This window comes from Anabrus simplex, chromosome 11 (assembly GCF_040414725.1).
Source record: "Anabrus simplex isolate iqAnaSimp1 chromosome 11, ASM4041472v1, whole genome shotgun sequence".
Lineage (NCBI taxonomy): Eukaryota > Metazoa > Arthropoda > Insecta > Orthoptera > Tettigoniidae > Anabrus > Anabrus simplex.
This window is the reverse complement of record NC_090275.1, coordinates 30,743,771-30,769,513: the sequence shown is the minus strand read 5'-3', so window position 1 is coordinate 30,769,513 and position 25,743 is coordinate 30,743,771. Positions and strand designations below refer to the sequence as shown.

The window sequence follows — 25,743 nt, the reverse complement described above, 5'->3', positions numbered from 1 at the left end:
TAACTCACAATTTAAAACCTCTCCGGGCCCTTTACCCCTTCAAATTTTGGTAGAATTGAGAAAATTGCTTAATTTTACGTTTTCCTTAGTATGGGGACCCTACTTTGGCTGTTGAGGAAACGAGTAAAGAATTAAGCGTTGTCAGCATTATAATCTATATACCTTCATCAGTTTTTTTAAATCCTTGCCAAATTATCTTGTTTACATAATTCTTCCTTTAATGTTTTCCTTGGTTCAGTACCCTCAGTTGTTTTTTGATCTTTGAAAAATGTCCGCACTGAATGTAGTTATAAGGGCTTAAGTGAAACTCTGCCTTGAATCACATTAGCGCTTTTAGTGGTAGAAAAAGGAAAACTACTAATCTAATCGACCGGACGAATATCAAGAAAAGGATTTTAATTTTTAGGAATAAATAAAGAATATATTCTCATATTTTTTTTTACTTAAAATTCGTAGCTCATATCCCTGGGGTGTTTTCAACATTGAGTTGCTTGCTTAAGGGCTAGAACCGTGGATTTTGTTAATCTTATTCCTGGATTCGCCCTTATCAGTGTTCATAGGTTTTGGAATCACTGAAGTTTTAGAGCACAACAATAGTCTGTTATGCTCCGTTGACAGTAAAAATGAATCATTTTCAGTGGAAGCACGCACGTAATACCAGAACTGAATTTTGAAATACTTTTTTTTTCCTAATAAAGGAAACTTCATTGTAAACCTGGTTTATTCACCTCAAATTTCATGAGACTTATATATCATTACCGAAAAAGTAATATGCAGAATTTTCATATTACTATTATTAATGTAATGTATAATTTGTATGGCTTACCAACGAAAAATATAGGGCGTATCATAATTAAACCCCCAAATGAAACAGCTTTAAGTACACGATACTACAAGAAAAAACCGGGCGAGTTGGCCGTGCGGTTAGGGGCGCGCAGCTGTGAGCATGCATCCGGGAGATAGTGGGTTCAAACCCCACTGTCGGCAGCACTAAGGATGGTCTTCAATGGTTTCTCTTTTTCACACCAGGCAAACGCCGGGGATGTACCATAATTAAAGCCATAGCCAATTATTCCCTACTCCTAGGGCTTTCCTACCCTATCGTCGCCATAAGAACTATCTGTGTCGGTGCGACGTAAAGAAAATTATATAAAAAAATGACTAGCACATTGATGACTGGCCCCGGAGATCCCCGTTTAATACGTTTGTAGATTATTGTGCTATCTGTTGGCTATAATTTTAACTACTTTCAACACGTCATGGAGTAGAGAGATCGTAGATTTTAGTGTCGATGTATTTTTCTAGCCATGAAAACTTCGTATATACACGGGTGTTCTTACGCGCCGAGAATCATTGTACAAAATGGCGTGCCCATGGCATCGTGCCCTAGGTGACGACAAACTATTTCAGTATTTATATGCAGATTCATTGTCTGGTGTGTCACATGGGTGACGAGCCCGGAGAATTCTCGTAGTTTCTCATCTGACGGTAGGTGACGGGCTACGAGAATTTTCGCTTTTATTCACCTTGTATTTCCTTGATTATTGACGAAATTTTGTAGGGGGAATTAGGAGTTCCAAACGGTGTAGTCATGGAATATAAATTATCGCTGCATCCTTCTTTCTTTAAACTTCCATGTATTTAACAAAATAATGTAGGATATGTACACTGACTGACAGAGCAAATGCAACACCAAGAAGGAGTGGTCAGAACTTTATGCCAATTGCAGGGTAGACTGACGTCACTGAGGTATGCTCATGATGTGAAATGCGCCGCTGTGCTGCGCACGTAGCGAAAGATAAATGGGACACGGCGTTGGCGAATGGCCCACTTCGTACCGTGATTTCTCAGCCGACAGTCATTGTAGAACGTGTTGTCGTGTGCCACAGGACACGTGTATAGCTAAGAATGCCAGGCCGCCGTCAACGGAGGCATTTCCAGCAGACAGACGACTTTACGAGGGGTATGGTGATCGGGCTGAGAAGGGCAGGTTGGTCGCTTCGTCAAATCGCAGCCGATACCCATAGGGATGTGTCCACGGTGCAGCGCCTGTGGCGAAGATGGTTGGCGCAGGGACATGTGGCACGTGCGAGGGGTCCAGGCGCAGCCCGAGTGACGTCAGCACGCGAGGATCGGCGCATCCGCCGCCAAGTGGTGGCAGCCCCGCACGCAACGTCAACCGTCTTTCATCAGCATGTGCAAGACACCCTGGCTGTTCCAATATCGACCAGAACAATTTCCCGTCGATTGGTTGAAGGAGGCCTGCACTCCCGGCGTCCGCTCAGAAGACTACCATTGACTCCACAGCATAGACGTGCACGCCTGGCATGGTGCCGGGCTAGAGCGACTTGGATGAGGGAATGGCGGAACGTCGTGTTCTCCGATGAGTCACGCTTCTGTTCTGTCAGTGATAGTCACCGCAGACGAGTGTGGCGTCGGCGTGGAGAAAGGTCAAATCCGGCAGTAACTGTGGAGCACCCTACCGCTAGACAACGCGGCATCATGGTTTGGGGCGCTATTGCGTATGATTCCACGTCACCTCTAGTGCGTATTCAAGGCACGTTAAATGCCCACCGCTACGTGCAGCATGTGCTGCGGCCGGTGGCACTCCCGTACCTTGAGGGGCTGCCCAATGCTCTGTTTCAGCAGGATAATGCCCACCCACACACTGCTCGCATCTCCCAACAGGCTCTACGAGGTGTACAGATGCTTCCGTGGCCAGCGTACTCTCCGGATCTCTCACCAATCGAACACGTGTGGGATCTCATCGGACGCCGTTTGCAAACTCTGCCCCAGCCTCGTACGGACGACCAACTGTGGCAAATGGTTGACAGAGAATGGAGAACCATCCCTCAGGACACCATCCGCACTCTTATTGACTCTGTACCTCGACGTGTTTCTGCGTGCATCGCCGCTCGCGGTGGTCCTACATCCTACTGAGTCGATGCCGTGCGCATTGTGTAACCTGCATATCGGTTTGAAATAAACATCAATTATTCATCCGTGCCGTCTCTGTTTTTTCCCCAACTTTCATCCCTTTCGAACCACTCCTCCTTGGTGTTGCATTGTCACTGTCAGTCAGTGTATATCTATTCCCTGGAGCATAGGGAATTCAGTTGCCGACGGCTACCGGTAATTGTGATTAATTATGTACAGACCGGTTATAAAAGGTACAGTGTGACTATGAATGAGATATTTCTAATGATTAGCGGCTAACACAGAACGGGGAGTAGCCGTATAAGGAGAAATCCTTGCGTACTTGAATACAATGAGTACACGAATGGCACAAACGGTTACCTGAACGAATTGGATCCACGAAATGTCACTGCAATATTTGTCCCAAATGGAAGATAATAATTGATTTTACTCGAATAAAGTGTAAAATTTGCGTTAAATTAAGAAATAGTACGAAATAGTTTACGTGTAGAGAATAATATGGATACATTATTTATTACCTTATAACTATTTTTTCTGCTACGTCGCAGCGCTTCCGTATGTATTCTGTTTGTCGAACACTTTCGTGTGTGACGTCTTTGCTCACTGAAGTTGTTTGAATTAATTAGGTGTCGTTTTCTTCATGTTTCTCATTCGTTTTGTGGCCTAACTCATTCATTACGTGATATATTTATTGGTCCAGTGATCATGCTATTTTCCTTGCAACAAAAAAGCACCGCAACGTAAGGGAGTCCTGTCTACAGCCCGTAAGTACGTATTTATATTTCTCTAGTAACGACGGTATTTCTTAAGTTACCGCAAATTTTACACTTTATCTGAGTAAAAGCAATTATTATCTTCCTTTTGGGACAAATATTACAGTGACATTTCGTGGATGGAATTCGTTCTCATAACCGGCACAAACAGGGTATATTTACTACACAGTGCTTAGAAGGACTATTAAGTGGAGCGAAAACCGGTACTGATTTGGAAGGTATCACAACCAACAGACTACTAAGCAACCTAGTGAGTACAAGTTTGAAGTTCGAGGTCGATATCTTGAATACTTTTCGAGTTACACTGGTTTGAGTACAGCAGTGTAATTTCTTTCTTGGAGGCTTGAACTATTCGGTCTACATGGAGTAGCAGCCTCCATTCGAGGCCCGTCGTCAATGTGCTAGAATCAAACAAGGGTCCGTGTACGAGCTGTTTGCTTGATAATTTAGATTTTGTGGTTACCAGCCTCCACTGACTTGACTGTGTGTAGACGTCATCCTAGTTCGTAAATGATACCAATACAACAATAAGGAAAATTATTAGATACTTCGGTAGAAGTGCAGTTGTCTTTATGAAGAGGAAAACAGACTTCCTTAGTACGATACAGTTAGATGTTACAATGACTCTACAGTGTACTTACTTGTAGTTGAAGGAAGTGTTCGAAGTGTCGTCCTCCTGCAGTTTTCTAGTAGACTACATTAAAACAACTGTTCTTCTACCAAAGTATCTAATAATCTTTCTTAATGCTGTATTGATACCTTTTCCTAACTAGGATGACGTTTACACATAATTAAGTCAGTTGAGGCTGGTAACCACAAATTCTAAATTACTTCACAAATGGCTCGTTGGCTGACCCATGTTTACTAAAAATATTTTGCTTTTGGTATCGTGTACTTACAGCATTTTCAACTTGAGCTGTTAATTATAATTAAAGCCTGGATTTTTGTGCAGTAACAGGTTAGATTGCAAACTAATTTGTTTACTAGGCAGTGTCGGCCACCCGCTCTTCCATAGTGTAGCAACAGTAACCTCAATTATAGGGGTTCTGATGGGCCATACTCCTAAACTTTTAGCAAACCCCATAGCACAGTCGTTGTGAAGGTAGACTATACTTGCTACTCGTTTCAGTAAGTTTGCATTCTAACCTATTAAAGCATAAAAATCTGGGCTCTAATTATAATATACTACACATGAAAGTCGTGGGGTCAGTAGTTGACTCCAGCCATTGGAGTTTACCTGTGTAACATTTGGCATTTTTAAGCAACTGTTAATTCCTTGGGGACAAAGGCGGCCAAGCGTAGAGCTAACCACTCTACCCCACTAAGTGCCGAGGTTACGAATAGTGGAAGACTTACCTTCCACCCCTCCAAGGGCATTCATGGCCTGTACAGAGATGATTTTGCTTTGCTTTTTGTTTTGGTACTTCAACTGACCAACTCAATTGCAGAATTCTCTGGTAACAAATGGAAGATGCTTTTTCTTCACATTAACACCTTTGACCGATCAAAAATGCTGTTTTTCAATTTGTTTCATTTAAAATTGAACTTTTATTTTTATAACAGTGTAAACGTTTTGCTAATATCTCCAATACTTTCGGTGTAATGACCAAAAACCTGAAGCTCAGTCAACCAAGTACCGGTAAGTTTGTTTTTCATTTCCGATAACTTTTGCTTTCCAGCACCATTTCCCTTATCATTTTGAAAGTTTTTAAGATATTAAGATGAAATTTTACATGCATGTATATTTCATAGAGAAGAAGAAGATATACTAGAATTGAGTGCCTGAGTAAGAGAAGAGGCTAACCCACAAATTTCAGAAAATCGTTTTATGGTGTTTTTGCACAGCGCTGGTATCTCTTAGCAATCATGTGCACTACTTATGGTTGTGGGATACTTCCTTGTCTGTCCCAATACACACAGAAATCTGAGGAGCTTAGGAATCAGCTGTATAGTAGTAAGAGAAGAGGCTAACCACATGCCTCAGGCAATTGGAGCGGAGGAGCGAGAGTGACAGGTAGTTTCTGCGCTGTAGTCGCCTCGGATGAAAAATGTCATCAAAGCTTCGTGACTGTATATATTAGACTGTGGTGTTACTGTGAGTAAAATATCTTGTGGTGGCACAAACCATGGTTTTTATGTGAGTAAATGTTAAAAGCATAAACGAAAGGAGGACAATTGGAAAATGTCCGTAGCTAAGAGAATGAGAAGTAGTGGTGAAGCTTACGTACGTGATAAAACTAAGGAACTTGTGCCAGCTAAGAGAATGGGTGAAGGATGTAAGTGCGCAGTGAGGAATGAGTATTACAAACTATCCGATATTGAAAAAGAAAACTGTTTTGCAGGATGTTACAAACTTGCTAATTACAACTTACAAAATGCTTTTTTGTTCGGTGTGATTAAACAGCAGTCGTGTAAGACAGCCTATGCAAAAAAGAAGGAAAGTGAGCCTAAGAGAAAGGTGACATACTACTCTTACCTAAAAGATAAAAGCGGTGAATATGTTAGAGTGTGTTTAAAAGCTTTTTGTAACATTTCCCTGTATCTAGAGAGCTTGTTTCAGTTGACAGAGACCGGGCGAGTTGGCCGTGCGGTAGGGGCACGCAGCTGTGAGCTTGCATCAGAGAGATAGTGGGTTCGAACCCCACTGTTGGTAGCCCAGAAGATGGTTTAAGTGGTTTCCCATTTTCCCGCCAGGCAAATGCTGGGGTTGTACCTTAATTAAGGCCACGGCCTCTTCCTTCCTACTCCAAGCACCTTCTGTCCCATCCTCGCTATAACACCTATCTGTGTGTGTAAGAAAAAGAATCAGTATATAGATGTGGAATGAAAGAAGAACAATCATTTGGAAGAGTTGACGATGATTTTAGTGATAGTGATGCAAGTCTGAATGGAAGTACTTCATTATCTGGGTCACCTACCGTCCCATCAGTACTATGTCAGGACAGGAGAGGAAGACATGGGAAGTGTTGGAAAAGAATAACTGACTGTCAATTTAATTTTGCGCGTAAACATATTAACATGTTTCCTAGGTACGTTAGCTCTGTAGTAGAAAGCAAATCAGTTTCTGAAAAGCACAGAACCCGAGGAACACAGTGACGCAGGCCCTCCCCTTTCATATAAAAAATACTTACATGTTTTTAATGAAAACTTCAACATTGGATTTAAAGCACCTTTAAGTGATACCTATGCAGTATGCTATGGGTGGAGGGCTACGGATGAGGACAACGTCCCTTATGCAGTCAGGCTTCACCAAATAAAACCAGAACAAGGATAAACATCCGTACCCGATGCATTTACTGGACGTATTCCAAAATGGCGCCTACGGAAGGTAGAGACCAGCCAAGGCAAAGGAATGTGTAGCAGAGTAACGATATTTATGTATGTTAGAAGGCCATGACTGATTTAAACCTACCACTATGAAGGCAGTGTACAACAGAGTAGAATCGATTGAATTGTTTTTTAAAAAAATAAGAAAGATCAAACGGATTATTATAAAAACTTACTTAAAAATGACTTCATAACGACAAGACGTGCTGAACATCACTCTGAAGCATTAAGCAAGATTTATAGTTTCTGACGAAAATATTAAGTTGAGACGACGGTAATATTGAAGGAAACGAAGTGCTAATCCCTGAAATACAGTAAGGAGGATATAAACCCCGGAAATTCTGAAAAATTCGTCCAGATACTTATACGCTAATCGTCTTGAAGCAAATGATTGACCGAGACGCGAGAGCTGGAGATTGAACCACAACAGGAGAAAATAATAGCAACGATATCATAAATAGAGAGGCGATTATTGGAAAAATTATACTTCCCAAAGGAAAATAAGTTAACTTTGAATATACGATTAGACGAAGCAAATAATCTTCTACTGGCCTCAAGGAATAAGAAGATATTTCTGCAGAGGAAGGCTAGCAAATATATAAACAATTATCAACGATAAATACTAAGACTTCACAGAACCATGATGAATACATATGTTTCAGAATTGATGTATATAATCTACAGTATTCCTGAGGAAATTATGGCTTGCTAAATCGGCGTAGACCAACCTGGAGAGAGATGTCATCCTGGCAGTTAAAACCACCCGACCCGAGAGGAGGAGGTCACTCAACCTGAGCTACCAGAGATGAGGATCCGTCCAGTTGTCGATCCATGGCCTGTGACCAGACCGTGGAGCAGTTGAAGAAGAGCAACTAAGGCCCGAGATATTGAATGGCGAGCTAAGTAATAGTAATAAGTAGTATAATTTCTTATGTAGAGTATTACCAGTATATGCAATAGAACTGAATAGCCTAAGCGTGAAATAATTAAGTGTGCAATTAATATAAGGAAGTGCAGTGTGAAATATTTAAAACGATATTAACATATATTAAGTCAGTGTGAACTTAAGACGATATCTCGTGATATAATGGTTACGTATTTATTATATTATCTTAACCACAGGAGTGAGAATACGATTTTAAGAGTGACTTAGTGTAACAGATGTTTGCAAAGAATCCCGGTTAGATAAAAAGATCCATGAATGATATAGTACCATCCGAACCCAGATTACGTCATAGAGGGACGCATGTTTTGAATTGTTTAATTTAAGTTACCATACTCTTTACTGAATGATTATGTTGGAAAAGTAGATACCGTATTTGGGGTTATGTGTTGAATTGTACGATAAATCGTGTTGTAAGAAATGAATTCTACGCTAAAAGAATGTCACGTCTCGTTATACACTGACTGACAGTGACAATGCAACACCAAGGAGGAGTGGTTCGAAAGGGATGAAAGTTGGGGAAAAAACAGAGACGGCACGGATGAATAATTGATGTTTATTTCAAACCGATATGCAGGTTACACAATGCGCACGGCATCGACTCAGTAGGATGTAGGACCACCGCGAGCGGCGATGCACGCAGAAACACGTCGAGGTACAGAGTCAATAAGAGTGCGGATGGTGTCCTGAGGGATGGTTCTCCATTCTCTGTCAACCATTTGCCACAGTTGGTCGTCCGTACGAGGCTGGGGCAGAGTTTGCAAACGGCGTCCGATGAGATCCCACACGTGTTCGATTGGTGAGAGATCCGGAGAGTACGCTGGCCACGGAAGCATCTGTACACCTCGTAGAGCCTGTTGGGAGATGCGAGCAGTGTGTGGGTTGGCATTATCCTGCTGAAACAGAGCATTGGGCAGCCCCTGAAGGTACGGGAGTGCCACCGGCCGCAGCACATGCTGCACGTAGCGGTGGGCATTTAACGTGCCTTGAATACGCACTAGAGGTGACGTGGAATAATACGCAATAGCGCCCCAAACCATGATGCCGCGTTGTCTAGCGGTAGGGTGCTCCACAGTTACTGCCGGATTTGACCTTTCTCCACGCCGACGCCACACTCGTCTGCGGTGACTATCACTGACAGAACAGAAGCGTGACTCATCGGAGAACACGACGTTCCGCCATTCCCTCATCCAAGTCGCTCTAGCCCGGCACCATGCCAGGCGTGCACGTCTATGCTGTGGAGTCAATGGTAGTCTTCTGAGCGGACGCCGGGAGTGCAGGCCTCCTTCAACCAATCGACGGGAAATTGTTCTGGTCGATATTGGAACAGCCAGGGTGTCTTGCACATGCTGAAGAATGGCGGTTGACGTGGCGTGCGGGGCTGCCACCGCTTGGCGGCGGATGCGCCGATCCTCGCGTGCTGACGTCACTCGGGCTGCGCCTGGACCCCTCGCACGTGCCACATGTCCCTGCGCCAACCATCTTCGCCTCAGGCGCTGCACTGTGGACACATCCCTATGGGTATCGGCTGCGATTTGACGAAGCGACCAACCTGCCCTTCTCAGCCCGATCACCATACCCCTCGTAAAGTCGTCTGTCTGCTGGAAATGCCTCCGTTGACGGCGGCCTGGCATTCTTAGCTATACACGTGTCCTGTGGCACACGACAACACGTTCTACAATGACTGTCGGCTGAGAAATCACGGTACGAAGTGGACCATTCGCCAACACCGTGTCCCATTTATCGTTCGCTACGTGCGCAGCACAGCGGCGCATTTCACATCATGAGCATACCTCAGTGACGTCAGTCTACCCTGCAATTGGCATAAAGTTCTGACCACTCCTTCTTGGTGTTGCATTTGCTCTGTCAGTCAGTGTATTTATTGAATATTGGAGGTTAAACGCGTTAATTGTAGATGTTAAATAAGTTAAATATATGTTGATATAGAATGAAATGAAGGTTATAGGTGAAATAATGGAAGTGTATGTGATGTTTTAAGTGAGATATTGCGCAGATTAATAAGAAATGAGACGTGTATGATATAAATAATGCGCGATATAAGGGCACAAGTAAAGCAACTACGGAAAGGAAATATGCCCCAGGGAAGAACTATAGCAAGGTATGGATAGTAAAATTAAATATATTTAGATGAAGTGTGAGAGTGGTTTGACAGTAGTAACAACTGGTGATGGGTAGATTTTTGCATGATGATGTCGTATTCTGAGTGAATGTTGATTGCATGGAAGATGAAACTAGTATGTAATCAGTATGATAATATAATATTGAGATATCGTAATGCAGGCACTTGCACATATATATTATTATTATTATGTGCGTATGGACCCAATGGATCACGCAAAGCTCTAACGATTCTGTTTTCTGAGTTGCCAAACAGCTCTCATCCTTTCTCCGTGGATCCTTTTTCGTTCTTCTGTCCACTTTGCTCCAGTCTTCTTTTTCACTTCGTTCTCTGGTTGCACTTTCCATCCATTAATTTTTTTTCCTATAAAGGTTTCTGTCCGCGGTGTCATTTGGGTTTATCTGGGCTTTTTCCAGATCCTTCTTCACTTCTAGTACCCATGGAATGTTTTTTAGATGTTCTATGTAAGTGAGAATCTTGTGTGTCAGTCTACTTGCCGGCAATCTGTGGACGTGCCCATAGAATTTCAGACGTCTTTTGCGGATGTCTGCTGCAATGTTGGAATGCTCTTCTGTCTCTTTGCGTGACCTCATTCTATATCCATCTTCTGTTTTTCGGGGGCCGAGAATTTTCCTCAGGATTCTTCTTTCTTCTTTTAAAATGTTTTCTAGGTCACCTTTCCCGTTCAGTGTAAGGGTCTCGCTGGCATATAAGACTTCGGGCTTTATTACTGTATTATAGTGTCTGATCTTTGCATGGCGGGACAAGCACTTTTTATTGTATATGTTGTGAACCCTACCGTAGGCTTTCCGAAATTTTTGTAGGCGAATTTTCTGGGCAGCCTTCTCGCCTCCCGTTGGTTCAAGTATTTCTCCCAAGTACTTGAAGTGTGGTACTCGGTTGATTTGCCCATGTGTCGTGTTCAAATTTTGGATGTCAAATTTTGAGCAGAAGAACTTAGTCTTTTCAAAGGAAATTTGTAGGCCAACCTTTCCAGCACATTCGCTAAGGGTTTCAATTTGTTTAACGGCTGTGAATACATCATCTGTAAGTATGGCCAGGTCATCTGCAAAAGCGAGGCATGATATCTCAATATCGTCTTTGGGTCGTCCTAGTCGTATGGGGCGCCAGTATCCCATATCTTTCAATAACTTTTCCCACTCGCGGATGACTTTGTCTAGGACGAGGTTGAAAAGAAGCGGAGATAAGCCGTCACCTTGTCGGACGCCAGTTTTAATCGGGAATGGTTCAGAGATCTCCCCCATGAATTTAACTTTGGAGATAGTGTCAGTGAGTGTTGCCTTGATGAGGTTGAGGGTCTTGGAATCAAGTCCCAGTTCCTCAAGAACAACGAAGAGAGACTGTCGATCAACCGAGTCGTACGCTTTCCTAAAGTCAACAAAAATGCAGATGACCGGTTTGTTCCTCAATGCTTTGTATTTAAGTGTTGTCTTCAAGTTGAATATTTGTTCTGCGCACGAGCGACCAGGGCGGAAGCCTGCTTGATATTCGCCAATACTTTGTTCAAGTTGTTTTTGCGTTCTCTTCAAAAGGCAAGCTGAAAGAATTTTGTACGTCACTTGGAGAAGAGAAATGCCCCTGTAATTATTTACGTCAGTCTTATCTCCCTTTTTGTGTAATGGGTGGATGAGGGCGCACTTCCAGTCCTGAGGTAATTCTTCCGATTGCCAGATATCTGTAATGATTTGAGTGAGCTCCTTGAGGGAGTTAGGTCCAAGATTTTTCAGAAGTTCCGCAATGATGCCATCTTCTCCGGAGGTCCTATTGTTTTTAAGTTTGAGGATGTGGCCGCGGATTTCTTCCTCTGTCGGTGGTGGAGATTCTGGGAAAGTGTGCCTTGGGGGTTCTTGAGGGAATCTTGTGAGGGGCTCTGGACAGTTGAGGAGATCAGCGAAGTAAAGTGCTAATTCTTGACAATTATCCTGATTACTGAGTGCAAGTTTTCCATCTGATCTTTTGAAAGCCAGGTTTTGAGGAGCTGTGTGCATATTGAGCTGGAATACGTTACATAAGAAATTATCTAGCTAAAGTAGGGAAATAATATGAGATTTACGTAGGATATCATCGATGTTTTTAATTTGAAATACTATAAAAGCGAATATTAAGCTAGGAGCCGTATTTTAAATGGCAATAGGACCAAGAAACTTAGTACGTCATTCGATTTCTCATTTTCTTCACTTTATTTAGCACCAACGAACTCAGATAATTTTTAATATAATTCAGATCATTGATATTAGAATTCAGGACACTTTTTATTGAAATTCAGATCATTCCTACAATAATATGAATACTGTAATGGTAGCATTTTGATGATGGTGAATAGTTAACACCGCAAGTGATAGGATTATTTATTGAAATACTGAACTTTGACTGTGGTCAGAAGATTATGACATATTTGTGTACATAAATGACCAGACTCAAGTTTTGATAGGAAGATGAAACAGAATTTGAATTCATTTCAGAAATACTCAACCCATAGTGTTGTGATATGAGAATTTAGATTAGAAATAAGCCAGCGCTGACTTAAAATATTGATTCAGGATTTAAAATACTCGTTTTATTAGGTTAATGACTGAAAGTTCACGAACTATTTTTGACATTTAACCATTTCTTTCGCGATTCTCAGTAATTTAATAAATATGTTTCTTTATTATGTTTTATATAATTGAATGAGTTCTCATTTGTAGTGATACTCTGTAGTAGTATTTAGTGAATAAGGTACTCGATAAGCGGATATGTCTTAGGAAATGTTGATTGAAGTATACGTATGCGGAGTTCAGAACTGAGCGTTGAATTACGGAATTTTGAACTGCGTAGGGTGTCACTCAACTCAACTCAACTCAACTCAACTCAACTCAACTCAACTCAACTCAACTCAACTCAACTCAACTCAACTCAACTCAACTCAACTCAACTCAACTCAACTCAACTCAACTCAACTCAACTCAACTCAACTCAACTCAACTCAACTCAACTCAACTCAACTCAACTCAACTCAACTCAACTCAACTCAACTCAACTCAACTCAACTCAACTCAACTCAACTCAACTCAACTCAACTCAACTCAACTCAACTCAACTCAACTCAACTCAACTCAACTCAACTCAACTCAACTCAACTCAACTCAACTCAACTCAACTCAACTCAACTCAACTCAACTCAACTCAACTCAACTCAACTCAACTCAACTCAACTCAACTCAACTCAACTCAACTCAACTCAACTCAACTCAACTCAACTCAACTCAACTCAACTCAACTCAACTCAACTCAACTCAACTCAACTCAACTCAACTCAACTCAACTCAACTCAACTCAACTCAACTCAACTCAACTCAACTCAACTCAACTCAACTCAACTCAACTCAACTCAACTCAACTCAACTCAACTCAACTCAACTCAACTCAACTCAACTCAACTCAACTCAACTCAACTCAACTCAACTCAACTCAACTCAACTCAACTCAACTCAACTCAACTCAACTCAACTCAACTCAACTCAACTCAACTCAACTCAACTCAACTCAACTCAACTCAACTCAACTCAACTCAACTCAACTCAACTCAACTCAACTCAACTCAACTCAACTCAACTCAACTCAACTCAACTCAACTCAACTCAACTCAACTCAACTCAACTCAACTCAACTCAACTCAACTCAACTCAACTCAACTCAACTCAACTCAACTCAACTCAACTCAACTCAACTCAACTCAACTCAACTCAACTCAACTCAACTCAACTCAACTCAACTCAACTCAACTCAACTCAACTCAACTCAACTCAACTCAACTCAACTCAACTCAACTCAACTCAACTCAACTCAACTCAACTCAACTCAACTCAACTCAACTCAACTCAACTCAACTCAACTCAACTCAACTCAACTCAACTCAACTCAACTCAACTCAACTCAACTCAACTCAACTCAACTCAACTCAACTCAACTCAACTCAACTCAACTCAACTCAACTCAACTCAACTCAACTCAACTCAACTCAACTCAACTCAACTCAACTCAACTCAACTCAACTCAACTCAACTCAACTCAACTCAACTCAACTCAACTCAACTCAACTCAACTCAACTCAACTCAACTCAACTCAACTCAACTCAACTCAACTCAACTCAACTCAACTCAACTCAACTCAACTCAACTCAACTCAACTCAACTCAACTCAACTCAACTCAACTCAACTCAACTCAACTCAACTCAACTCAACTCAACTCAACTCAACTCAACTCAACTCAACTCAACTCAACTCAACTCAACTCAACTCAACTCAACTCAACTCAACTCAACTCAACTCAACTCAACTCAACTCAACTCAACTCAACTCAACTCAACTCAACTCAACTCAACTCAACTCAACTCAACTCAACTCAACTCAACTCAACTCAACTCAACTCAACTCAACTCAACTCAACTCAACTCAACTCAACTCAACTCAACTCAACTCAACTCAACTCAACTCAACTCAACTCAACTCAACTCAACTCAACTCAACTCAACTCAACTCAACTCAACTCAACTCAACTCAACTCAACTCAACTCAACTCAACTCAACTCAACTCAACTCAACTCAACTCAACTCAACTCAACTCAACTCAACTCAACTCAACTCAACTCAACTCAACTCAACTCAACTCAACTCAACTCAACTCAACTCAACTCAACTCAACTCAACTCAACTCAACTCAACTCAACTCAACTCAACTCAACTCAACTCAACTCAACTCAACTCAACTCAACTCAACTCAACTCAACTCAACTCAACTCAACTCAACTCAACTCAACTCAACTCAACTCAACTCAACTCAACTCAACTCAACTCAACTCAACTCAACTCAACTCAACTCAACTCAACTCAACTCAACTCAACTCAACTCAACTCAACTCAACTCAACTCAACTCAACTCAACTCAACTCAACTCAACTCAACTCAACTCAACTCAACTCAACTCAACTCAACTCAACTCAACTCAACTCAACTCAACTCAACTCAACTCAACTCAACTCAACTCAACTCAACTCAACTCAACTCAACTCAACTCAACTCAACTCAACTCAACTCAACTCAACTCAACTCAACTCAACTCAACTCAACTCAACTCAACTCAACTCAACTCAACTCAACTCAACTCAACTCAACTCAACTCAACTCAACTCAACTCAACTCAACTCAACTCAACTCAACTCAACTCAACTCAACTCAACTTAGGTTAGGTTAGGTTAGGTTAGGTTCTACACCGATTCTTATAGCGGCCAAAATAAGAATATGATTATCTTTATTCTGTATTACATTTTGGTACATACTGGGATGTTTAATGAAAAACAAAACATTTGTTTCTGGTGCCTGGTTGCACATTTTTGCATAGTGATAGTGATTTAGGAATGATAGAGAGAAAATAGGCCTTTGCTGGCACGATGTAGTGTTTACAGTGCACTATGTCTTCTGGTATGGGCTAGAATAAAATTGTTACTTTCTTTGACCTGTCTCGGTCTTATACTTGGCTTTGACAATATGAAAGTCGCTGAGGTATGAGTGACGGTAGTAATGCCATTCCTTACGCAGCCAGTCCCTGTATTGAATGGTGTGAAAATGTCACTCATAGGGTCGGTTGGTGCACGCATTTCGGTGGGCTTGGCAGACTGATGTGCAATAGCAACTTCTGGCTCAGTGAGGAAAGCAAAGGGAAACTACCTCACTCCTTATTTCCCTAGTACGCCTCTTCAGTGACACCCAGGCCATCTATGACAGCTAATGGTGAACCTGTTGAGGATCCAACCAGCCTTCGGGCTGAATACCCAACATACATACATACAGAGAAAAAATATCTACAAGTTGGTAATGTTTACACTCCCGAGCAATGGAGAAACACTGTTGAAATGCCTGGGTCAAAAAAAAGCATTTACAGTAGTGGACATGGAATGTGCAGACTTCAAGGATTTAAAAACTCTCTCAAACATTGCAGTGGAGGACATACTAAGTGTTGAGGGTAGAAAAGTACTCAGTAGAGAAATAACAACAACAAAAGACAAGCCAGGTTTCCTGTTCTTTAAATTCTCATACTCACATTGAGAGTCATGGTGAAAAATTCATATAGTCCGAAAACAAAAACTGGGAGGCAAAAAAGAGAACAGAAAGATGGAAGTGTTGCTTACAAACGAACTGTTGAAACAAGCAGTGGAAATCCTGACTATCCTGTACCCATCAGGAAGCGATATTAATCACTTAAAACACAGAGATTTGCTGCGTCTATTGCCATACATTCCAGCAGTGCATCACGGACTAAATTTAAGCCTCAAACCAACTGCTAAGAAAGCGAATGAAGATCTTGACACTGAAAACCAAGAAGGAAAAAAACCAAACCAAACCAAACCCCATGGCACTACAGCCCGTGAAGGGCCTTGGCCTACCAAGCGACCGCTGCTCAGCCCGAAGGCCTGCAGATTACGAGGTGTCGTGTGGTCAGCACGACGAATCCTCTCGGCCGTTATTCTTGATTTTCTAGACCGGGGCCGCTATCTCACCGTCAGATAGATCTAGACCGGGGCCGCTATCTCACCGTCAGATAGATCCTCAATTCTAATCACGTAGGCTGAGTGGATCTCGAACCAACCCTCAGGTCCAGGTAAAAATCCCCGACCTGGCCGGGAATCGAACCCGGGGCCTCCGGGTAAGAGGCAGGTACGCTACCCCTACACCACGGGGCCGGCAAGAAGGAAAAAAGAAACTAATTTAAAATATTATCTTCTTTGCACACAGTATGATTTTTAAACTAATATCGTTTTATTAACGATTAAACTGAAAGTGTTATTCTGCTCTTAATGTTCTGAGTTACACTGATATGTATAATAATTTAAAACTATATATTTATATTTAAATTTTCAATTTTGTTTTGTGTTTTGTATAATCTAATAAAACCGTATTTGTCTCAAAACATTATTTTTGTGAGTTAGCCCCTTCTCTTACTAAGGCACTTAATCATTAACCTAGCTTCATTGGTTAAGTTAAAAATATATCAAATGTAAATGCTCCTTTTTTTGCTATTTGCTTTACGTCGCACTGACACGGATATGTCTTATGGCGACGATGGGATAGGAAATACCTAGGAATGGAAAGGAAGCGGCCGTGGCCTTAATTAAGGCACAGCCCCAGCATTTGCCTGGTGTGAAAATGGGAAACCACGGGAAACCATCTTCAGAGCTGCCGACAGTGCGGTTCGAACCCATTCTCTCCCGAATACTGGATACTGGCCGCACTTAAGCGACTGCAGCTATCGAGCTCGGTCAAATGTAAATGAATGAAAATTGACTACTTGAAGATAACTTCATTGAAAAATAATTATTTATACTTTATGGACTTCACTGATTATAGTACAGGTTTAATTATGACATTACTAATCATAATAAAAAGAATCATAGAAAAGTATTCATGTGTGTGGAAATTATCAGGGAAGCGGCAAAATAGTTGCCACGATACACCGGCATTTTGAATAATTAATTACATATATAATGGCGTAGGTTTATATTTTTATAAGTATGTAGGCATATTATTAAAGAATAATATGTTTGTCATAATAAGTTTCCTTTTAGTTTTCATTTCCATTGAAGCGGAAATACAGTTTAATACACCCCATTATTCTATATTCAAAGCTTAAACTTATGCGAATTGATTCGTAAAGTTCGTTTACTGCTCTGCGATGCCTTTAGTATCCACCTTTATGATTACGTCTGGAAAGCATCTATTTTTTGCTGATCTTTATTCTGGGGAAATTGAAAAAGCTGTGGTCTTGAGTAGCCTTAGTTTGATGTACCTGTTTATTGCAGGATAATCGAAGCTTAGGAATGGTTTAATCACATATATATTTTGTAATAATTCGTGAGATAAAGGAGTGTTCTGTAGGGACGGAAAATGGGGAAATTGATCAAATATAATGATGAGAACAACATATCTAATTCAGTTAAATTTTATTACTTGAAAATTGAGTCAATGTTATTACAGATTTAGCCAAAGAATAGAGAGAATAATAATAATTTTAATTGAAGGGAATCAAAAGGCCTCCTTTTCGTAAAAGAGAGGACTGCCTGTTTTGTGGTGCAGCTTAGTGTACGCCGTTTAAGATGTTCTTTGATTAGTGTTTTCCATGGTGGATGCCTCCATGCCCGCCATAACCGCCATAACCGCCGAGACCTCCGAGACCGCCGAGACCGCCGAGACCGCCGAGACCACTGAGGACTCCTCCATGACCGCCATAACCGCCTAGGCCGCCGAGACCGCCGAGGAATCCTCCATGGCCGCCAAGACCCCCAAGACGGCCGCCAAGACCTCCAAGACCGCCACCATATCCTCCAAGACCGAAGCCGCCGCCAAGGCCGCCGCCGATGCCGCCGCCGATGCCGCCGCCGATGCCGCCGCCGAGGCCGCCGCCAAGGCCGCCGCCAAGGCCGCCGCCGAATCCTCCGCCAACACCGGATCCAACTCCGAAACCGCTTCCATGGCCTACGATTACTGGCACTGGCTTCCTAAGAACAACAGGGTGTGGCACGGAAACAGGGACAGTTCTTGGTACGGGGAATGGGAAGGGTCTGGGTACAGTGACTGGGTATGGGTGGGGGAGAGGCACCTTGAAGGGTACGTATTCAGGGTAGGGCACCTTTTTCAAGATAGGTACTGGGACGGGGTCTTGAATAGGTACTGGGTAAGGCTTGGGGATATGTACTGGGTATGGGCTGGGGAGAGGTACCTTAACGGGGACACCAACGGGGAAAGGTACTTTCCTGTCAACTGGGTATGGGACTGGCCTGTCTACATGGACGGCGTAGGGTCTGGGCACGGAAACTGGGTAGGGTCTGTTTACTGGAACAGCGACTGGTACTCTGAGAGGCACAGGGACTCGTCGTTCAACGGTCACTGGTACAGGCTGGGGGACTGGCACGCCAATGGCTCTCACTCCATAACCTCCTCCAGCACCTCCTCCAAGACCTCCCCCGAAACCTCCTCCAACACCACCACCGATACCTCCTGCGAGACCACCACCTCTTCCAAAATTTAGGCCAGAAACGCCACCAATGCCAAGTAAGTTGCCAGCTCCACCAAGTCCGCCGCCAAGTCCGCCGCCAAGTCCGCCGCCAAGTCCACCGCCAAATCCGCCAATGCCACCCAGTCCACCAAGACCGATACCAGAACCGCCGCCGTGGCCAAAGCCTCCATAACCACCTCCTAGACCTAGAACTCCCAGTCCAAGTCCTCCACCACCGCCAAGGAAACCTCCATGGCCTCCACCAATGTGTCCCCTGAGGCCTGGTTCACAAACCACTGCCCCAACTACGGCTAACACCACCTGTGAACAAGATAAGTCATATCCATGTATTATACATATGTGTACACGTAAATAAACATTGTCTCAGTGGTTGATCAATTGAGTTATTAACTACTTAGCAGTGATAGTTGTTCTTCAGACAAGGATAATTTGACCACACCTCCACAGCTGGGAGACGGAGAGGAATGGATGGATGGATGAATGAATGAATGAATGAATGATTGAATGAATATTAGGTGACATCAAAGAGGAGTGCGGCCGGGTTGTATTGTGAGGTAATCTTTTGTGATGGGTCTAAACACATCAGTGCAATAATTTAAAGTGAATGGCAGATATAGCAAGAACATACGTCAGGTTATGAGACAGTTTTGCTTGCGTTGAAGACCATCTCGTTGAAGATTAGAACACGTTGTGCAGCATATGACCTTAATACAAAGGAGATGAACATCAACAGCAGGTTATCGACAGTTTGTGTGAGCGATGGATTGTACAATTTTTGGTCACATGATGTGTCGTAGCGAAAGGAGCCTCGAAAAGCACACGCTATTAGGAAATGCGATAGAGAAAAAGGAATGTAGTAAAGCCCCTACACGTTGGACAGACTGCATAAAACGCACGAGCAAGATATCCCTCCTACAAGCAACTAGTCTGGCAGATCACGATCCTCAGGATTGAGGGAGTGCTAGAGAGAGAGAACGAGAAATAAAAATCTGAACGATGATGCATCTTTATGATACAAAATCGAACGTATTCATAAATTTCAAAATTTTTATTTCATGTTGAATGGGATCCCGCCTAAGGAATTAAATCTAGTACTGAAATGGGTATATTTGCCCATCCTGCAAATATAGGATGGGCTTATTTTCGCGTGAAATTTATTTGAAGTTGAGGAAGCATTATGTGCAATGCTGCGTCAGGCCTGTGTTACTGTCTGAAATAAAGACCTGGACATTGAAAGCTTAAATAATAAAAAATAGGAGCAATTGAAATGATGACGTACAGTCACCTATTGAAACGTTGCCATCTTTAAAAGAATGGGGAATCAGAGAGAAATTTTATCCAGACAATTAAATACAGAAGAAAACTCTCTTATTTAGGCCATGTAGTGTGGAATCTCAAATATAAAATGCTTCAAATAATTGCTCTAGGCAAGTTAGTTCGAAAAAGAAATACAGAAGAGAATGCCTTGGCTGAAAAAACATACAACTGGAGATGAACGAGAAAAGCTTGTGAACTCCTTGGAGGGGTGTAAGGTAAAGGCTTCCACTATCCGTAATCTCGACGGTTGGTGGGGTAGAGTGGTTAGCTCTACGCCCGGCCGCCTTTGCCTGGTGCTCATTTCTGGTGCAGGCTAAGTGAACCTCAGGGCCATGTGCACCGTTGGGTTAATAATTTGTATATTTTATTATGACAGGTGAAAATATATTCATTTGTTTATTTAAAGATTAGACAATTATGCTGCAGTTAGGTGACTGTAGACTTTAAAATTTCACAATTTTGTCACGTGAAATTATAATTAGTACATTAATTTAAATTATCTCTGTAAGATGGAACTATTATTTTTCTCACCAGGATTTGGCAAATATATGGGTAAAAGTACATTTTTGTTTTGTTACTTTGAAGATTTGGCTATTATACCACTATTAAATGAAGATATTCTTTATTTGCTCGACTCTTTGCTTAAATTGAGATTGCTGCGAAGATTTAGCAAGAACATTACCGTCAATTAAACTCAAATAAAAGTTTGATAGTTGTTTCAATGTCTTTGTGGTAATAATGTCCGTATGAAATCTGGAAGTTAAGACTGTAGCTCACCTTGCCATCTTAATAGAACTATGTTTTATATCGGATGAAAATCTCAGAGAATTGAGGATGAGAAAGAAGTAATTTTTTTCCATATTTGTAGATGACTTAAAGTAGAACTTCTTTGTGGATGAGTGTCGGTCTGCTGATCCCAAGACCGTGAGTTCAAATCCGACAGTTATAGCCGGACTTTTGAAGGGAGGATAAATATCAAACGAAAACTCTAATGAAAACTAAGCTACTGACACCTGGTAGAGAAGAACGGAACTCTAAAGAGGTAGCCTGGATGGTGTCAGATTGAAATGCCTGCAAACAGTAGCTGAAGGCAAACGATGGTGGTGATGACTATTAATGTTAGATCCCGGAGGAATGCAAACAAATTTGGTTATTAGGAAGTGTCTTACCGAGCTCGATAGCTGCAGTCGCTTAAGTGCGGCCAGTATCTAGTATTCGGGAGATAGTGGGTTCGAACCCCACTGTCGGCAGCCTTGAAGAGGGTTTTCCGTGGTTTCCCATTTTTACACAAGGCTGTACCTTAATTAAGGCCACGGCCACTTCCTTCCCACTCCTAGCCCTTTCCTGACCCATCGTCGACATAAGACCTATCTGTGTCGGTGCGACGTAAAGCAATTTGCAAAAAAAAAAAAAAAAAAAAAAAAAAGGGGAAGTGTCAACTAGCCCGGTTTACAATGATGTAGGGAGAGTAACATAAATTCTAGGGGTTCCGATGGGACGTACCCCTTATGTTTATGCAAGGCCCATAACATAACCATTGTGCAGAATAGAATAGACTATACTTGTTACCCGATTCAGTGAGTTTGCATTCTAACCTACTACTGCGAAAAAAATCGGGAATCTAATTATTACCTTTCAAATTTTGGAATGTTAAACCACGTTCACATCAAGCAGCTGACTTAAAATTTTGAGTGTTTGAATTTTTTTTTTATTGGAGGAGAATGTCTCCAGAATATTAAAGTCTGAGTAGATGAGCTAAGTTAACTGACTCAGTAACTAAGTTTCCAGTTGAAGCAAGTAAAATATGGCAAACTGACTTACCAAGATCCTCATATTGGTCTGTGTTGCTCCTTGCTGCACCACGTCGGTGTGTGCTGACCCAAGGGGCGACCGTACCTTATATACTCCACTAGACCGTCCATGTTTACAAAATAGCTCACGTGTGCGTTCTGATTGTCGGTCAGTGTGTGATGATTACAGCATAGCCTATCATACTCTAGCAACATTCTTCTTAAAGTGCTACACCTTTAAAAAGTAACTTTAACATTTATTTCGATGTGAAATACTTAAAATCTGGAAGATTTAAATAAAATTGGTTGATTTGCCACGTAAACTTCAGTTATGTTTATTTACCAACAGTTATAAAAAATACATTTTTATAAAATATACCCTGTTGAATGGACAAAGAATGAGTATCATACCTTGAAATAACGAGAGATAATATTTATTAATATTACCCTATTTCGATGGGGAAACACTCCACTATTAGAGCACTTAAAAATCCATTAGTTCATCTATGATTGCCCTGATTTAAACCTCCCAGACGTGAATAGTTTTCTGCGTTAATTTTAAAACATCCTGATAAACGGCTCTTGAGCTAATAAAATGAGTACCATATTTTCAAGTGTTTAGAATGGACTGATTACATTGCAATATGGTGCATTTTTTTACAATTTGTTTTAAGTCGCACAGACAGAGATAGTTCTTATGGCGACGATGGGATAGGAAATCCCTGGAAGTGGGAAGGAAATATCCGTGACCTTAATTAAGGTACAGCCCCAGTATTTTCCGGGTGTGAAAATGGGAAACCACGGAAAACCATCTTCAGGGCAATATGGTACCGTGAACACTATATATCTGAAGAGGTATGAACTGATGAAATTCTAGATATCAGCCTCGTATCGGTAGATTTAATGCCAAGTAAAGGTACTCCTGCGGGGCAAAATTCTGTAACCTCGGCGTCTCCGACAACCGTCAAAAGTAGTTAGAGGTGCGTAAAACATTATTATTATTATTATTATTATTATTATTATTATTAACATTATTATTATTATTATTATTATTATTACTTCGGGCTCCATCGCTAAATGGTTTGCATACAGGCCTCTGGTCCAAGGATCCCGGGCTCGGTTCGCCGGCGGAGCTGGGATTTTAACTTTATTTTTTCAATTGGGAAAAACCATCTTCAGGGCTTCCGACAGTCGGATTCGAACGCACTATCTCCAGAATGCAAAATCACAGCTGCCCGCTCCTATCCACACGGCCAACTAGCTCGATTCAATCTCATCAATTCTTAATTGTTCAAATATTTAAGCATTTACCCGCAAGATGGTTTTCCGTTGTTTCCCATTTCACACCAGGCAAATGCTGGGGCTGTACCTTACTTAACGCCACGGCCGCTTCCATCTCACTCCCAAGACTTTCTGTTATTATTATTATTATTATTATTATTATTATTATTATTATTATTATTATTATTATTATACCACCATCCTTCTTGTTAGTCGTCAGTAAAAATACCAGAATACTGGACACAGAGAAGGGTTTATGGAGACGGCAACTCTAATATGTTAGTTAACATATTCGTACAGTGTTATAGGGATATATCTATCTGACAAGGCAAAGGGATGCCTGATTCAAACATTTCCTTTGCCCTGACGAGAATTGATAAATTTTGGAACGAGATTTCAAGTTGTAAACTCATAGGTTTTCAATACCTACAACTGTAATAATACGTTCTAACAAGTTGCCTTACGGCGCACCGACACAGATAGGTCTTATGGCGGCGATGGAATAGGAAAGTTCTACTAATGGGTACAATGCGGCTGTGGTCTGAATTAAGGTACAGCTCCAGCATTTGCCTGGTGTGAAAATGGAAAACCACAGAAAACCATCTTCAGAGCTGCCGACAGTGGGGTCCGAACCCACTATCTCCCGGATGCAAGCTCATAGCTGCGCGTCCCTAAAGCCAAGTCGCCGAGTGTAATAATAATAATAATAATAATAATAATAATAATAATAATAATAATAATAATAATAATGGCGGCGTGTGGCCTCCGAACAGGCCTGGGGCAGGTCGTCCCTGATGACGCCGTATGGGCTACCTTCGCGTCTATAAGGATGGGCCTTACCTCTGGTGAATTCTAGTGATGTAGACGGTGCACACACCCAGTTCCCGGCCCATCGGAATTATTTTTTTGAAAAGGTGGAACTTATTGTCCTTTCTTTGATGTCCATCGGAAGTAACCTATGAAGGTTAAAATCCCCTACCCAGCCGGGAATCGAAGCCGGAAACGCCTTGACCTAAGGCCAGCTCGTTATTTAGTCATGGAGCTCCGACACAATTGTGTCTTCGTCCTGAGGTAGTGCTGCTCTGGAGCCTGTACCGTTTTAACCACATACAAGCCCTCCTGCCATTCGTACGTTTCTGGCTGTACCGGAGGTCGGCAGCTAGTGCTAACGGCTGGGCTACAGAGGCTGACGGAGTTGAAGTGAGCGTCAAGTTTATTCGTGTTAGCCGGGCTGAGTGGCTCAGACGGTTGAGCCACTGGCCTTCTGATCTCAACTTGGCAGGTTCGATCCTGGCTCAGTCCGGTAGTATTTGAAGGTGCTCACATACGTCAGCCTCGTGTCGATGAATTTCCTGACACGTAAAGTAACTCCCGCGAGAGTACATTCCGGCACCTCGGCGTTTCCCAAAACATTAAAAGTAGTTAGCGGGACTTAAATTATTATTATTATTATTATTATTATTATTATTATTATTATTATTATTATTATTATTATAATAATAATTATTATTATTATTATTATTATTATTATTATTATTATTATTATTATTATTATTATTATTATTTTATGTAGAAATGAAAAGGTTAGCACAGGATAAGGTGGCATGGAGAGCTGCATCAAACCAGTCTATGGACTGATGACTAAAACAACACATTATTATTATTATTATTATTATTATTATTATTATTATTATTATTATTATTATTATTATTATTATTATTATTATTATTATTCGTTTCGGCCGGCTGTGGAGCACGTTATTTCAACCGTTTGCATCCTTGAGCTTTCATTCTTTGCCAGTACTCCCGCAGTCGCTTTCTGTGAGCCTCCTTTCTTTCATCAGTCCACTTCTTGCCTGTTTTCAACTTCGGCTTTTCTTGGAATCGCTGGTATGGTCGAACTTTCTTCTGGAGAGGAAAACGTTCCTGGATGTCTTCGTGTGTGATCCCTATTTCTTGAAGGTCTTTATCAACTTCGGTGAACCAGGTTATCTTGGTTTTCTTGTTTACAAAGTAGGATAAAATCCGGTTGGTCAATCTGCGAGCTCATACGTGTTATGTGGCCATAAAAATTAATTCTCCGTTTCCAAATTGTGTTCGTTATCCTCTCCACATGCAGGTACAGTTCGTTGTTATGCTGTCTCCTGTACTCACCATTTTCTCA

At 41.7% G+C, this 25,743-nt stretch overlaps 1 protein-coding gene across 1 annotated transcript; it reads right to left on the bottom strand.

Annotated features, from left to right (window-relative positions):
- Positions 1–18,101: 18,101 nt before the first annotated feature.
- LOC136883479 (uncharacterized) lies at positions 18,102–22,454 on the bottom strand. Its single transcript, XM_067155817.2, has 2 exons — positions 22,330–22,454; positions 18,102–19,491 (listed from the first exon to the last, which is right to left on the bottom strand). Exons 1-2 carry the CDS (start codon positions 22,339–22,341, stop codon positions 18,283–18,285), a joined length of 1,221 nt encoding a protein of 406 aa, XP_067011918.2. The 5' UTR covers positions 22,342–22,454; the 3' UTR covers positions 18,102–18,282.
- Positions 22,455–25,743: the final 3,289 nt, after the last annotated feature.